We start from the raw sequence: 17,022 nt of genomic DNA on the forward strand, positions 1-17,022 counted from the left end.
TTAGGGGACTAAAGCATGCTGTAGTAGTTATGGTACTTAGAATGTTTTTTTTTTATAATGAACAATTTTTAACTCATAACACAATAGTCTTATCTTCTGACTTTACTATGACCTCAAAATGTTTACACCAATTTATGTCCCAGTCAATATTTCTCATTGTTCATCCATTGATTCTTAATTTAAAAGAATAATTAATTTAGAACTCTGGGTTGGGTTACAAACTCTGTCCACATTAGTATGATCAAGAACATCTCTTTCATCAAGCCCCAAGCAATTGGCTCATAATAAGTTATTTTCTACAAAGTTTTCCGCATTGCTTTGGAGACCCATATTATACAAAGAAGAGTCTAAATATAGTGGCATGGTCACCAACCCACTCCAAAATTTGTAATCTTTATGAAATTTTTATATAAACTGCATTGGAATTTCACTGAACTTTTCATATAAACTGTGTCAAAATTTCAAAACAGTCAAAATATTTACCAAGACAAAGTATAGATTAGTAGTTTTCCTATGCTTGACAAAAGTTGACTAGTTTTGACATTCCCCTACCACTCTGGAAATAGGTTCTGTCTATGAAGGATTGTGGGATCCTCCATACACCTCAATTTTGTACTCATGTGCAAGAGTATTGCAATGAAGTTTGCTCTTGGCAGCAGATTTTTACATTTAATTTTATTTTTCACAGGGATAAGTAATATAAAAAAAAAAAACCTAGGACTGGATAACTCTTATTTAAGACTGTTATTCAGTACAATTGATGCTAAGCTACAGGGGGCCATTTGTGTAAGTACTTATCCCTGTAAGCAGTTACCACAACTAGTATCACTGAGCAAGGTTCTTGTGGCTAGGTATGTATGATAAATATAAAGTTCAGTTGAGATTGTGCACCCTTTGGATTTGATTGTATTTACCTTTTGTTTTTTCCACCATGTTTGTTATTTTGTTATTGTGTTGTGTAATATAAGTGTTGTGTTGTTATTGTATTATGTATTTTAGTACATATTTTCATTTTGCATTGAAGAAGTGCTTTGCATTCATTTAGCACTAGGTAATGGAGCAGAAGTACCTTTTTTCTGTGTAGGTTTGTTATGCTGTAAACACGATAGGGTCAGACAGGTACGACAAACGATATGGAACCTCAATGTGAGGGAAGATAGGCCTCTAAACGCAGAACAATACAGTTATTGAGTAATCCAGTAAGTGGCATCTGTGTTTTTGGATCAATGTAGCACATAAACTAAATACATTGACGATTTTTCAATTGTATAATTTTATTTTATCTGAAGAATGGTTTTATCATTGGAGTGACGTGACTTTGATACACACCATTTATCACATGATCGATGTCAGAGCAAAGTTTACAGTAAGGATGAGGTTTTGTAACTAGGATTTAACCAGGATTAATTTTTAAGGCCATCCGGCTTGCCTGTGTGTAAATAATTGCATTTTCTTTCAAACCAGTGCTAAAATCTGCTCGTCAATCCTCTCTTATCTGTTATCTTGGATCTAAATATACATAAAAATAAAGAATTAAATTGTTCCTATCTAGTATAGAAATAAAACACGAAGAACCCCCCTCCCCCCCCGAACTTAAAATTAAATTATATTTCAATGATTTCTTTAGGAGTTAAAATAAATAATTTGTGTTCGGTGTATTTGTAATGTTCACATATTTGTTGACATTTTGTTTGTCAGACGTTTTAATCGTCATTGTGTTATCCTAAATATAATTTCCCTGCATTAATCGTTAATGTTTTTTGTGCACGACAATGTCTAATTACAACTGGGCACGTTTCCAGGAAAAACCCAACCTCGGGCAACCGCGTGTGATATTTGTTTCATGTTTTATTTGTCGATGACCTTGTTATCTAGAAGTAGGACATGCTGGACAATTATATTGATAACAACTTCTCTGCCTTTCAAGGATGAAGATGATGACCCCTGTGTTATTTGTCATGATGACCTCCATGTTGGCAGTATCTGGGAACTTCACTGCATGCACAGATTTCATAAGGAGGTACTGGGTTAATGGCGTTCTGTACACATATTAACGGGCATGAAAATCGATGTAGGACTTTAGAAAGTGTCCACCTATTAAAATTAATAAAGCTAAGACACTGTTTGAAGTGACTGTATTTTCACTGATGCCCCTTGTGCCTATATGTGGTACTGAATCCCTCAATAGGCCCTTTTACCACTGAAAATTTATATTATTTGAAGGGACACTGTAGGCACTGTAACTACTTTATCTCATTAAAGGTGTTATTGTGACGGGACTTTCTTGGAGCCATCCTTCTATTCAATTTTAAACTATTTTAATGTTTTAAAACTGAATGGGCTACTGGGGACTCTAAATAAGAGGAGGGGATGGGCTACTGGGAACTTTAAATAAGATGAGGGGACGGGCTACTGGGGACTCATACTCGGGTACTCACTCACACTCCCTCACTCACCCTCACTCACTCAGCCACACTCTCCCACTCTCACTCACTCACCCACACTCACTTATTCACCCACACTTGCTCACTTACTCACTCACTCATTTACTCACACACTCATCCACAATCACTCATCCACAATCACTCACTCACCCACACTCACTCACCCACACTCACTCACTCATCCACACTCACTCACTTACTCACTCACTTACTCAATCACTCTCTCACTCACCTACTCACTTGCCCACACTTACCCACATTCACTCACTTACTCACCCACACTCACTCACTCTCACTCACTCACCCACACTCACTCACTCACCCACACTCACTCACTCACCCACACTCACTCACTCGCCCACACTCACTCACCCACTCACTCACAATCACTCACTCACCCACACTCACTCACTCACTCGCCCACACTCACTCACCCACTCACTCACAATCACTCACTCACCCACACTCACTCACCCACACTCACTCACCCACACTCACTCACTCACAATCACTCTCACCCACACTCACTCACCCACCCACCCACCCACACTCACCCACTCACCCACCCTCACTCACCCACACTCACCTACCCACCCACACTCAGTCACTCACTCACCCACACTCACCTACCCACCCACAATCACCTACCCACCCACACTCAGTCACTCACTCACCTACCCACACTCACTCACCTATCCAACCACACTCAGTCACTTACTCACCCACACTCACTCACACTCCCCCACACTCAGTCACTCACCCACCCACACTCAGTCACTCACCCACCCACACTCAGTCACTCACCCACACTCAGTCACTCACCCACACTCAGTCACCCACACACAGTCACCCACACACACTCAGTCACCCACACACACTCAGTCACCCACACACACTCAGTCACCCACACACACATACTCATAAAATAAGTTTACTTATGGTTTGGATCCTCATGCTCAGTCTCCGGTCTTTAGCCTATCACCTCGAGCAAACGCTGTGTGCAGGAGAGCTTATCTCCCCACTGTCGGCTCTTATTGCTGACAGGCTCCGGGGTTACTACAGGACATAGGAGGCGCGTTCACAGCGCCTCCTATCTCCTGTCTGCTGATAGCACATTTGATGTCTTCACCCAAACGTGAAGATGTCAAACTTGATGAATGCGAATAAGGCATTCATCAACTCGGAAGTCCCTCTGGTGGCAGTCTGAGTGACTGCAACTGGAGGTGTTCCTAGCTTTCAATGTAAACACTGTATTTACATGAGAAAGGCTGCAGGGAGCGATAGTTCTCACCTGAACAACCTCATTAAGCTGAAGTTGGTCAGTAGTGTTGTCGCGAACCCGGAATTTTCGGTTGGCGAACACGAACTTCCGCAAATGTTCGCGAACCGGCGAACCGCGCGAACCGCCATTGACTTCAATGGGCAGGCAAATTTTAAAAACAACAGGGACTCTTTCTGGCCACAATAGTGATGGAAAAGTTGTTTCAAGGGGACTAACACCTGGACTGTGGCATGCCAGAGGGGGATCCATGGCAAAACTCCCATGGAAAATTGCACAGTTGATGCAGAGTCTGCTTTTAATCCATAAAGGGCAGACATCACCTAACATTGACACCTGTCCTCAAAGCCCAGCCCTGATACACACTGACACAGAGCAGAATAGAGACTGTTCCCCCTACATAGGGTCACTTGGCAGATATGGATTGACACCTGTCCTCAAAACCCCTGATACACACTGACACAGAGCAGAATAGAGACTGTTCCCCCTACATAGGGTCACTTGGCAGATATGGATTGACACCTGTCCTCAAAACCACTGATACACACTGACACAGAGCAGAATAGAGACTGTTCCTTGTCCACAGAGACCATGATACACACTGACACAGAGCATAATAGGGACTGCTCCCCCTACATAGGGTCACTTGGCAGATATGGATTGACACCTATCCTAATGATCCCTGATACACACTGACACAGAGCAGAATAGAGACTGTTCCCCCTACATAGGATCACTTGGCAGATATGGATTGACACCTATCCTAATGATCCCTGATACACACTGACACAGAGCAGAATAGGGACTGTTCCTCCTACATAGGGTCACTTGGCAGATATGGATTGACACCTATCCTAATGATCCCTGATACACACTGACACAGAGCAGAATAGAGACTGTTCCCCCTACATAGGGTCACTTGGCAGATATGGATTGACACCTATCCTAATGATCCCTGATACACACTGACACAGAGCAGAATAGGGACTGTTCCTCCTACATAGGGTCACTTGGCAGATATGGATTGACACCTGTCCTAATGATCCCTGATACACACTGACACAGAGCAGAATAGGGACTGTTCCTCCTACATAGGGTCACTTGGCAGATATGGATTGACACCTATCCTAATGATCCCTGATACACACTGACACAGAGCAGAATAGAGACTGTTCCTCCTACATAGGGTCACTTGGCAGATATGGATTGACACCTATCCTAATGATCCCTGATACACACTGACACAGAGCAGAATAGAGACTGTTCCCCCTACATAGGGTCACTTGGCAGATATGGATTGACACCTATCCTAATGATCCCTGATACACACTGACACAGAGCAGAATAGGGACTGTTCCTCCTACATAGGGTCACTTGGCAGATATGGATTGACACCTGTCCTAATGATCCCTGATACACACTGACACAGAGCAGAATAGAGACTGTTCCCCCTACATAGGGTCACTTGGCAGATATGGATTGACACCTAACCTAATGATCCCTGATACACACTGACACAGAGCAGAATAGGGACTGTTCCTCCTACATAGGGTCACTTGGCAGATATGGATTGACACCTGTCCTAATGATCCCTGATACACACTGACACAGAGCAGAATAGGGACTGTTCCTCCTACATAGGGTCACTTGGCAGATATGGATTGACACCTATCCTAATGATCCCTGATACACACTAACACAGAGCAGAATAGAGACTGTTCCTCCTACATAGGGTCACTTGGCAGATATGGATTGACACCTGTCCTAATGATCCCTGATACACACTGACACAGAGCAGAATAGAGACTGTTCCCCCTACATAGGGTCACTTGGCAGATATGGATTGACACCTGTCCTCAAAACCCCTGATACACACTGACACAGAGCAGAATAGAGACTGTTCCTTGTCCACAGAGACCATGATACACACTGACACAGAGCAGAATAGGGACTGTTCCCCCTACATAGGGTCACTTGGCAGATATGGATTGACAAATCCCTGACAAACAGCTACCACATGCAAGGAAGGCAGCAGGGGCGCAAATGACCCACTCCCGACGCGGGAAGGTAGTGACGACAAATAACAATACAGGACTCTTTAGAGGCCCTGTAATTGTAATCAGTCCACTTGCACCAGTGGGCCTAAAAATTAGGCATGTACACATGCCTGAAAAATTTGGTATTGTTGCAGCCGCTGCTGTAGCAGCGTCCAGAAAAATTGATGTTTGTTTCACAGGCAGAAAGTGCCCTAAAACATGGCGGCTTGAACCCTAGTTGGTGGCGGATAAGTGTCAGGGTACCTGTGGTCTCTACCTCCGAAAGAGGTAGAGACTTAGCTGTTCCTCCATCCAGACGGTCTGATGGCTCCCTTCCCCGCGGTCTATCCGGTCATGCTAGGCCGGCCGCGAGGGAGTGACTGCCTTTTACAGCATCTAGGCAAGAAGTAGTCATCAGGACACTCCCCCGGAACAACCTGTCAGTCAATGGCTGCAGGACCAATCAGGACGCCTTGGAGGCGTGGTTACTGCTCTGAACAGGGTATTTAACAGAGCTTCTTTCATTAGCTCATTGCCCTGTCGTGGTTCTAGCTTGTTCTAGTCACTCAGTGCTTGTGTATTCTATTATCCCTTTTGGTTTTGACCCGGCTTGTTTACCTTACTCTGCTTATCTCTGTTACCCTTGATTTGGCTTGTCTCTCGCTTACCTGTCTTCTGTTACCCTCGACCTCGGCTTGTCTTTGACCATTCTATACTGTACTTCTTACGTTAGTCCGGCCATTCTAAGGTCCGGTATACGTATCTGGCTACTGTTTGTACTCTGCGTGTTGGATCCCTGTCCCGATCCTGACAATAAGTCACGCAAGTCAAACGTCATTCAGAGCTAAAATACAGCAGCGTGTGGACAATTTTTAGCCCAAGGCAGCTCATCTCATCAGGCCTTTTTTAATCGAATGTATCGCCCAGTGTCAGTCCCTTCGGGATCCATCCCTCATTCATCTTAATAAAGGTGAGGTAATCTAGACTTTTTTGACCTAGGCGACTTCTCTTCTCAGTGACAATACCTCCTGCTGCACTGAAGGTCCTTTCTGACAGGACACTTGAAGCGGGGCAGGCCAGAAGTTCTATCGCAAATTGGGATAGCTCAGGCCACAGGTCAAGCCTGCACACCCAGTAGTCAAGTGGTTCATCGCTCCTCAGAGTGTCGATATCTGCAGTTAAGGCGAGGTAGTCTGCTACCTGTCGGTCGAGTCGCTCTCTGAGGGTGGATCCCGAAGGGCTGTGGCGATGCATAGGACTTAAAAAGGTCCGCATGTCCTCCATCAACAACACGTCTTTAAAGCGGCCTGTCCTTGCCGGCGTGGTCGTGGGAGGAGGAGGAGGAGGAGGATGACTTCCACCTCTCCCCCTGTTAGATTCCCGTTGTGCTGTGACATCACCCTTATACGCTGTGTAAAGCATACTTTTTAATTTATTTTGCAAATGCTGCATCCTTTCCGACTTGTTGTAATTGGGTAACATTTCCGCCACTTTCTGCTTATACCGGGGGTCTAGTAGCGTGGACACCCAGTACAGGTCATTCTCCTTCAGCCTTTTTATACGAGGGTCCCTCAACAGGCAGGACAGCATGAAAGACCCCATTTGCACAAGGTTGGATGCCGAGCTACTCATTTTCCGTTCCTCCTCCTCACTGATGTCATTGAAGGTATGTTCTTCCCCCCAGCCACGTACAACACCACGGGTACCAGATAGGTGACAACGAGCACCCTGGGATGCCTGTTGTGTTTGGTCTTGCTCCTCCTCCTCCTCCTCAAAGCTACAATCCTCCTCTAACTCCTCTTCCTCACAATCCTCTTCCAGCGTTGCCGCAGGTCCAGCAAGCGATGCTGATAAGGCTGTTTCTGGTGGTGATGGTGACCACAACTCTTCCTCTTCCTCTTCACGCTCATCTACAGCCTGATCCAGCACTCTTCGCAGGGCACGCTCCATGAAGAAAACAAATGGTATGATGTCGCTGATGGTGCCTTCGGTGCGACTGACTAGGTTTGTCACCTCCTCAAAAGGACGCTTGAGCCTACAGGCATTGCGCATGAGCGTCCAGTAACGTGGCAAAAAAATTCCCAGCTCCCCAGAGGCTGTCCTAGCACCCCGGTCATACAAATATTCATTAACAGCTTTTTCTTGTTGGAGCAGGCGGTCGAACATTAGGAGTGTTGAATTCCAACGTGTAGGGCTGTCGCAAATCAAGCGCCTCACTGGCATGTTGTTTCGCCGCTGGATATTGGTAAAGTGAGCCATGGCCGTGTAGGAACGCCTGAAATGGCCACACACCTTCCTGGCCTGCTTCAGGACGTCCTGTAAGCCTGTGTACTTATGGGAGGCGGGGCTTGCAGCGGAGCAGAGCGGTCGCACTCACTGAGAGCTCCCCGACACGAACCGCAAACAAAACGTTTAATAAGGCGATTCTCGACGTCCACCCGGGCTCAAACCCCCACTCCCGACCCGGGATCAGCCATGGGACGCAAACATAAAAAAACCCGAGCGCATAAAGACCCGACTACCCATGATATCGGTGAACTTTTCCGGCGCTCGCACAAGTCCGCATGGGACAAGATGGCGGCGGGAGAGGATGGATACTCACTCTCATCCGATGACTTCTCCATAGACCCCAGAGAAGGTATGGCACAAGCTCCTCCACCTAACTCCAAGCCCTCACATACCCCTGCAGAGGACCCTGTCACGGCCACAATACTTAAGAGCATGCTGGCAGAGCTCAGAACCAACCTAGCAGCAGACATGGCCGGTATAAAAGAGGCAATGGAGGGGGTCACGACTAGGGTCCTGAAGCTTGAGGCCTCAACCACCTCCCAAGAAGCTAGGATAGCGTCCCTGGAACAAGCACTAAATGAAGTGCAATCACAACACAGCATTTCAAACAACAGGATAAACACCCTTGAGGACCAAAGAAGGCGCTATAATCTCAAGATCCGAGGCATCCCGGACTCAATAGGCCAGACGGACGTGCCGCACTTCGTCAGGCGCCTGCTGGCCGATTTACTGCCACCCAAACAGGCAAAGGCAGTGCGACTAGACGGTTTGTTCAGACTGCCGAAGCCCGCAACGGCGCCAGCCACGGCACACACCGACCTAATTATCCGTTTTCAAAACCTGCAGGACAGAGCCCAGCTGCTGGCGGCCGCAAGGGGGGAAAACCCCTCTGACATTTGAGGGAGCCACGCTGTCCCTCTTTCAGGACCTAACTAAAAGCACCATAGGGTGGCGTAAGTCCATGCAGCCACTCTTACAACACCTCAGGAGAAAGAACATACAGTATAAATGGGGGACGCCGAACATGGTCACCTTCACCCATCTGGATACCACGTATCGAGCTCGGAGCTACCCTGAACTGGACTCTCAACTGCGCACAGCAGGCCTACTGTCACCTCCACGCGACGAAAACTCGGACCTTGCCCGACTGGATCTAGCCACTGTGACGGACTTTGTCCCAAGAGCACCCACCCGACCGCCGCACAAGTGAAAGATACCCTGAGGGACACTGTAACAATCCCCCAAGATATGGCCTCCTGCCCAAGATGAACCCGCTCTACTTCATTGAGAACTTACACATGGGCACCACCCAAGTTCCTCCTCCCTAAAGAATTATTTTGTTAAACAGAGTTGACTTTTTCTAGCACACCAATAGCCCATATAGGTTTCCCCGATGCAGGTTTTCCGCATAGACAGCGACACTTGCACCCTACACCAGGGGCACACACAATCACAACCAGGCTCACAAATAACCACATCTGCATTTCACTTACCTCCATACACAAACATGGAAGACACGGCTCAAGCATATCCATGGCGACAGGTCAATGTCTACTCCTAAAAGTTGAAGCTTGATGCATTACAGGTGTCTTTTAAGGTTCCTCATACTCTAGTTTGTGTTTTGCATGACATGCAACCACTCACTCATGGCTTGGGCAGCCAAATAGAGGTATCTAACCACATTATTAGACAGCCTAACAAGAGCCTACTGTAATCAAGAAAGTACATATCTACTGCCTCTTCATGCACTAATGCTGTCGTTAAATGTATAACATAGACAGGTAGTACTTACCAGATTTAAGCCCGTTAGTGATGCACACTGTCACACTAAAGGTACTCATTGTTGGTTAATTTTTGAATGCCACTTCAGGTACCGACCGGAGGAAATCTACCTCGATTGCATAGCTTAAAGTACAATCCAAGTTATTAAGCTTAATGATCTTACATGTCTTTTCTCTAGGATGAACTCTCTCACTCTGATGGAATAACTGTTTAGATAAGCTTGGAAATTATGTTAGCACTCAGTAACTAAACTACAGCAACAGTTATAATTAACCTGCCATACTATGTGAAGTTTAATCGACTATTACTCTTTTACCACAAAAATTGTGCAGAATATTCCACATGCCAACCAACTGTTAAATGTCTGTTTACATGCTTGTCCTAGCCGTTGGGGCTTGATGAGCCCACATGTTATATTTTCATGCACGCTAAAAATAAAGAATTTAAAAAAAAAAAAAAAAGCCTGTGTACTTATGCACAAAGCGTTGTACGATCAGATTACACACATGTGCCATGCACGGCACATGTGTCAACTTGCCCAAATTCAATGCCGCTATAAAAATTTTTCCGTTGTCACACACCACTTTGCCGATATCCAGTTGCTGCGGAGTCAGCCACTTTTCCACCTGTGCGTTCAGGGCGGACAGGAGTGCTTGTCCGGTGTGACTCTCTGCTTTCAAGCAAGTCAAACCCAAGACGGCGTGACACTGCCGTATCCGGGATGTGGAATAGTACCTGGGGAGCTGGGGGGGTGCCGTTGATGTGGAGCAAGAAGCAGCGGCACAAGAGGACTCAGCCGAGGAGGTTATGGAAGAGGATGGAGTAGGAGGAGTAGAGGAGGTGGCAGCAGGACTGCCTGCAATTCGTGGCGGTGTCACCAACTCCTCTGCAATGCCACGCATACCTTGCTTGTCAGCCGTCAGCAGGTTTACCCAATGCGCAGTGTAGGTGATATACCTGCCCTGACCATGCTTTGCAGACCAGGTATCAGTGGTCAGATGGACCCTTGCCCCAACACTGTGTGCCAGACATGCCATGACTTCCTTTTGCACAATCGAGTACAAGTTGGGGATTGCCTTTTGTGAAAAGAAATTCCGGCCGGGTACCTTCCACTGCGGTGTCCCAATAGCTACAAATTTTTTGAACGCCTCAGACTCAACCAGATTGTATGGTAAAAGCTGGCGGGCTAATAGTTCGGACAAGCCAGCTGTCAGACGCTGGGCAAGGGGGTGACTTGGTGACATTGGCTTCTTACGCTCAAACATGTCCTTGACAGACACATGACTGTGGGCAGATGAGCGGGAACTGCTCAAGGCGGGAGACGGAGTGGCGGATGGTTGAGAGGGGGCAAGAAGGACAGCAGTGGTTGACGTGGCTGAAGATGCTGGACCAGGAGGAGAATGGCGGCTTAGAGTAGGCGTGCTGCTTGTACTCATGTGTTGATCCCATAGGCGTTTGTGATGTGAGATCATGTGCCTACGCAAAGCAGTTGTACCTAGGTGGGTGTTGGACCTCCCACGACTCAGTTTCCTTTGGCACAGGTTGCAAATGGCATCGCTGTTGTCCGAGGCAGACACACAAAAAAAATGCCACACTGCTGAGCTCTGCAATGACGGCATTCTGGTGGTGGACACAGCATGCGTTGATTGGCGTGCTGTCGGGCTGACCCCGGGTGCCGATGCATGCTGACTGACTGTGCCACTAGCTCCTTGTGACGACCCCCCCCTGCTTCCAACTGGTCTCCTCCTCTCTGTCTCCCCATCTGAACTTTCGCCCTGTTCTTCTTCTCTTCTAGCGGGCACCCACGTGACATCCATGGACGCATCGTCATCATCAACCGCTTCGCTTGTATCTGACAATTCAGAAAAGGAAGCAGCAGCGGGTACAACATCATCATCATCACACCGTACCTCCATGTGTTTAATGCTGCCTGCCTGAGACATATCCCTGTTATCTACATCCTCTAGCAATAATGGTTGCGCATCACTCATTTCTTCAAACGGGTGTGTGAATAACTCCTCTGACATACCAAGTAAAGCGGCTGTGGTGCTAGTTTTGGTGGTGGCGGCAGGCGGGTGAGTGCTATCTTGAGAGGTGCCTGAAGCTAAGCTGGAGGAGGATGGTGCGTCAAGGTTCCGAGCGGAGGCTGTACAAGATTGGGTGTCCTGTGTTAGCCAGTCAACTATGTCCTCAGAACTTTTCAAGTTCAGGGTACGTGGCTTCTGAAAACTGGGCATTATTCTAGGGCAAAAGGGAATCACAGCACCACGACCACGACGGCCCCTGCGGGGTGGCCTGCCTCTGCCTGTCATTTTTTGGGGGATTAGTGGTACTATGCGCAGGGCTGCCATCAGAAATTTTGGGGCCCCTGACAAAGTTCAAGGTCTGGGCCCCTAGAGCCCACTCACGAGTCCGCCCACAGGGCTGTCCTTGAATCTGCCCACAAGGATGCTGTATGTGTGTAGAGTGAATGCAGAGTCTCTGTGTGTGTGTAGTCAATGCACAGTGTGTGTTTAGTGGATGCAGTGTGTGTAAAGTGGCCAAATGTAGTTCTGAATCTGTTGTAAGTCCCAGAATGCTTTGCTAGCTGGGGATCTACAATTTGCAGGGCTGTATTTAGCACTCAGCAGTGTATGTGTGTTTGAATATAAACATGGTATTGAATGGAGCATGTGTGTATTTGAATGTTGGTGTTTGAATGCAAGCGTGCATTTGTCTGTAGTGTATACACACACACACACACACAGATAGATACACACCCTGACATACATGCAAATACACAGACACACAGTTACACATATTGGCACATAGTTACACACACACATATATACTCAGGTTCACACTGACATAGATACATAGACATACAAACATATACACAGACACATTCAGGTGCAAACTGACACACAGACACATACACACACTGATATACATACATGCACACACATAGGAGATACAGGCACATGCATTGACATACATGGAAATATACAGACACGGTTACACACACACACACACACACACACACACTGACACCCAGATACAGACACACAGATACACGCACACAGAGATACACACTCAGGTGCAATCTGGCACCCATATATACACAGATACACACACTAACACTCTGATACATACACACACACACACACACACTGACATACATGTAAATATACAGACACACTGAAAGATACAGACACACACACACACACACTCAGGTGCACATTGACACAGATACATACAGACACACAAACAGATACACGTAAAAACTAAATATAAATAAAATATATGTGTAAAAATGTAGAAAAACAACAATAAAGTAATCAATTCTATGGGCAGATTAACACCAAATAAACACAGCTTTAGTTGAGAATCTCAGAAAACAAAGAAAGCGTGAGCGCTCCAGCAAAATATATATCTATATCTATATCTATATCTATATTATGTATTGCACTAACTAACACACTTGAAAAAATAAATGGAAACGACCGAAAATGGGCCATGCACATAATAAAATATAAGACAGGCTATGCAAGATAAAAACGTACACAACATGGACAGGCAGCGCCAAATAGAAAAGATATACATTACAACAAAGTTACCAAAACAAACTAACAATCTGTTTAAACATTTAACCCCTTAAGACCGGAGGGCGTACTATTACGTCCTTTTAAAAGCGGCTCTAAACGCCGCCGGACGTAATAGTACGCCCTCCGGTTTTTAGTAACTTACCCGGTCGCTGGCGGTCCCACGCCGGCGATCGCGGTTCGGGGGACTCCCAGGGAGCCCCCCGCGGCACGTCCGCCCTCCAGGAGCCCTCCCGGCCATGTGAGAGTGAGGTCCTTGCGAGGACCTCACAATTACATGGCCGGTATAGCTGCCTGCTGCATTGCCAGCAGGGGGACCAACTGTAATGACAGTTGGTCCCCCTGCTGGCTGAAAATCAAATAAAAATGTTTTAAAACAGTGTAAAAATAAATAAATTATATACTTAGATCATATATATATATTATATATATATGATCTAAGTATATATATACACATATACACACATACACATACACCGTCTAGGTGTATTTTAATATTAATATATATATAATTATATATGTATATTAATATCAAATTACACGTAGACTGATACTGATTAAATATATATATAATTATTGTTATATATATATTTATAAATAATATAAAAAAAATTAATATGTAAATACGTAAAAAAATAAAATAAAAAAAATTAAAAATAAAATATTAAAAAATATATAGATGTGTTTTATTTCGTTCTAACTGTATTCTGATATTAATATATATATATTTATATCAAAATACACTTATAACGAAATAATATATATATCTATATACATAAATATATACGTATATATCACTATATATATACCTATATATAAATAAAAATATTAAAAAAAAAATATATATATATATATACGTATATATACACATATGTATATATATACATATATTAATTCTACACATATATTTATGTAATAATTTTACATAATTAGGTATCCTAATTAATTACAATTAGCGGGACCTGCCTGACCACCCATGCCGAAAGTATAGGGAATTTAATTTGCTAGCACTATATTTAACCCTATAACTTTCCAAGACACCATAAAACCTGTACATGGGGGGTACTGTTTTACTCGGGAGACTTCGCTGAACACAAATATTAGTGTTTCAAAACAGTAAAATGTATTACAACCATGATATCGCCAGTAAAAGTGACGTTTTTTGCATTTTTCACGCACAAACAGCACTTACAGGGACGATATTATTGCTGCAATACTTTTTACTGTTTTGAAACACAAATATTTGTGTTCAGCGAAGTCTCCTGAGTACAACAGTACCCCTCATGTACAGGTTTTATGGTGTTTTCAAAAATTACAGCGTCAAATATAAGGCTTGTGTTTAATTTTTTTCACATTAAAATTCGCCAGATTGCTTACGTTGCCTTTATGACCCTATGGTAGCCCAAGAATGAAAATTACCCCTATGATGGCATACCATTTGCAATAGTAGACAACCAAAGGTATTGCAAATGGGGCATGTCCAGTCTTTTTTAGTAGCCACTTAGTCACAAACACTGGCCAAAATTGGCGTTTTTTGCATTTTTCACACACAAACAAATACAAACGCTAACTTTGGCCAGTGTTTGTGACCAAATGGCTACTAAAAAAGACTGGACATCGCTTATTTGCAATACCTTGGGTCGTCTACTATTGCAAATGGTATGCCATTATGGGTGTAAATTTATTTCCTGGGCTACTATACAGTCTCAAAGGCAACGTAACCAATCTGGCGAATTTCAATTTCAAATGTAACACGCTATATTTGACCCTGTAACTTCCCAAAACACCATAAAACCTGTACATAGGGGGTACTGTTTTACACGTGAGACTTTGCTGAATACAAATATGTGTATTTTATTGCAGTAAAAGCAAACAGTATTATGACATTGACAGTTAAAATGTCATGAAGAACGAAAAAAATTAAAAAAAATCTTATTTTCTCCCATTTTTTTCATATTAAATTATGTTTCATAGCTAAATATTTGATATTAAATGAAAGCCCTGTTTCCCCTGAATAAAATGATATATAATAAGGGGGGGGGGTGCATTTAATATGAAAGAGGTGAATTACGGTTGGACAGACATATAGCGCAAATGCCAGGTTTTGTTTACGTTTTGTTTCGTTCACAACGTGTACATTTGGCTGCGGTGTTAAGGGGTTAAATAGAGCCACAACTAAAACTAAAATAAATGGGGAATATCAACTAAGTAGTGAAAATGATTGTGGACAAAAAGTGTACGTAAAAATCAAAAGCACAGACACTAGAAAACCATGAACATAAAAGCTGCTATAAAAAAAAAATCAAAGAATAAAACAATAACAAAAACATACACTCAGGTGCACACTACCAAACAGATACAAACAAACACATAGATACACACACTGATAGATACATAGATACAGACAGACACACACACATTTAGGTACACAGATACACACACTGATAGATACATAGATACAGACAGACACACACACACACACACACACACACACACACACATTTAGGTACACATAGATACAGACAGACACACACAAACACTCAGGTACACATAGATACAGACACACTGACACTTTTTTTTTAACCACCCTCCTGTTTCTTACCTTTAGGCTGCAGGAGGGTGGACTCTGCTGGCTGGGGCTGATGTGAGTGTGGGTCTGACTCTGTCCTCCTCTCCCCCCACCCTCATGTTTTTACCTTTAGGCTGCAAGAGGGTGGACTCTGCTGGCTGGGGCTGATGTGAGTGTGGGTCTGACTCTGTCCTCCTCTTCACACTCCCCAATGCTTCCTCCCACCCTCCTGTTTCTTACCTTTAGGCTGCAGGAGGGTGGACTCTGCTGGCTGGGGGCCTGGGGCTGATGTGGGTGTGGGTCTGACTGCCCTCCTCTCCTCTTCACACTCTCCGGTGCTTCCTCCCGTGCGGGTGTTAGCTGGGAGGAAGTGAGCTCATTTCCTCCCAGCACTGCTAGTGCCAGGATCCTTAAAGGGGCCCGGACTAGCTATTAAAAATCCACGGCACTGATCGGGCCCCTTCAGAGATATGCCCATCGGGTGGCCCTAAGTGCATGGGCCACCCGATGGGCCCCCTCAGGTAGTTCTGCCACTGCCAAAACACATGTATATAGCGATAACTGCTATATATATGTATGCACATTGGGAATGGGGGGCCTGGGTGCCTGGGCCCCCCAGGACCGCCGGGCCCATGACAACAGTCATGGTTGTCACCCCCTGATGGCGGCCCTGACTATGCGTGCAAGCTACTGTGAGACCAGATATGATTGGCAATGTGAACTGTAACAGTTCTGCAGAGCACACACTGTAGGCCTGAGACACCCGCTTGAAGACAAGTAACACTGCTATTCAATCTATAACAGTGAAAAACAAATTTTGGTTGTAAAAGCACGCTATAGAGACACAAGATATGAGTGGCAACTGTCAAAGCACACTGGCACAGGTCTGCAGAGCACACGCTGAAGTAGGCCTGAGACACCCGCTTGAAGACAAGTAACTGCTATTCAATCTATAACAGTGAAAAACAAATTTTGTTTTTAAAAGCACGCTATAGAGACACCAGATATGATTGGCAATGTGCACTGGAACAGTGCTGCAGAG

At 44.8% G+C, this 17,022-nt stretch overlaps 1 protein-coding gene across 1 annotated transcript in view; it reads left to right on the forward strand.

Moving 5' to 3' along the window:
* Positions 1 to 17,022, forward strand: part of LNP1 (leukemia NUP98 fusion partner 1) — a 73,273-nt gene that overhangs the window by 48,662 nt on the left and 7,589 nt on the right. The window contains exon 4 of the mRNA XM_063448978.1: positions 1,928 to 2,020. Within this exon, the coding sequence (XP_063305048.1) occupies positions 1,928 to 2,020 (93 nt within the window). The remainder of the gene's footprint in view (positions 1 to 1,927; positions 2,021 to 17,022) is intronic.

This window comes from Pelobates fuscus, chromosome 1, assembly GCF_036172605.1.
Source record: "Pelobates fuscus isolate aPelFus1 chromosome 1, aPelFus1.pri, whole genome shotgun sequence".
In the NCBI taxonomy this organism is placed as follows: Eukaryota; Metazoa; Chordata; class Amphibia; order Anura; family Pelobatidae; genus Pelobates; species Pelobates fuscus.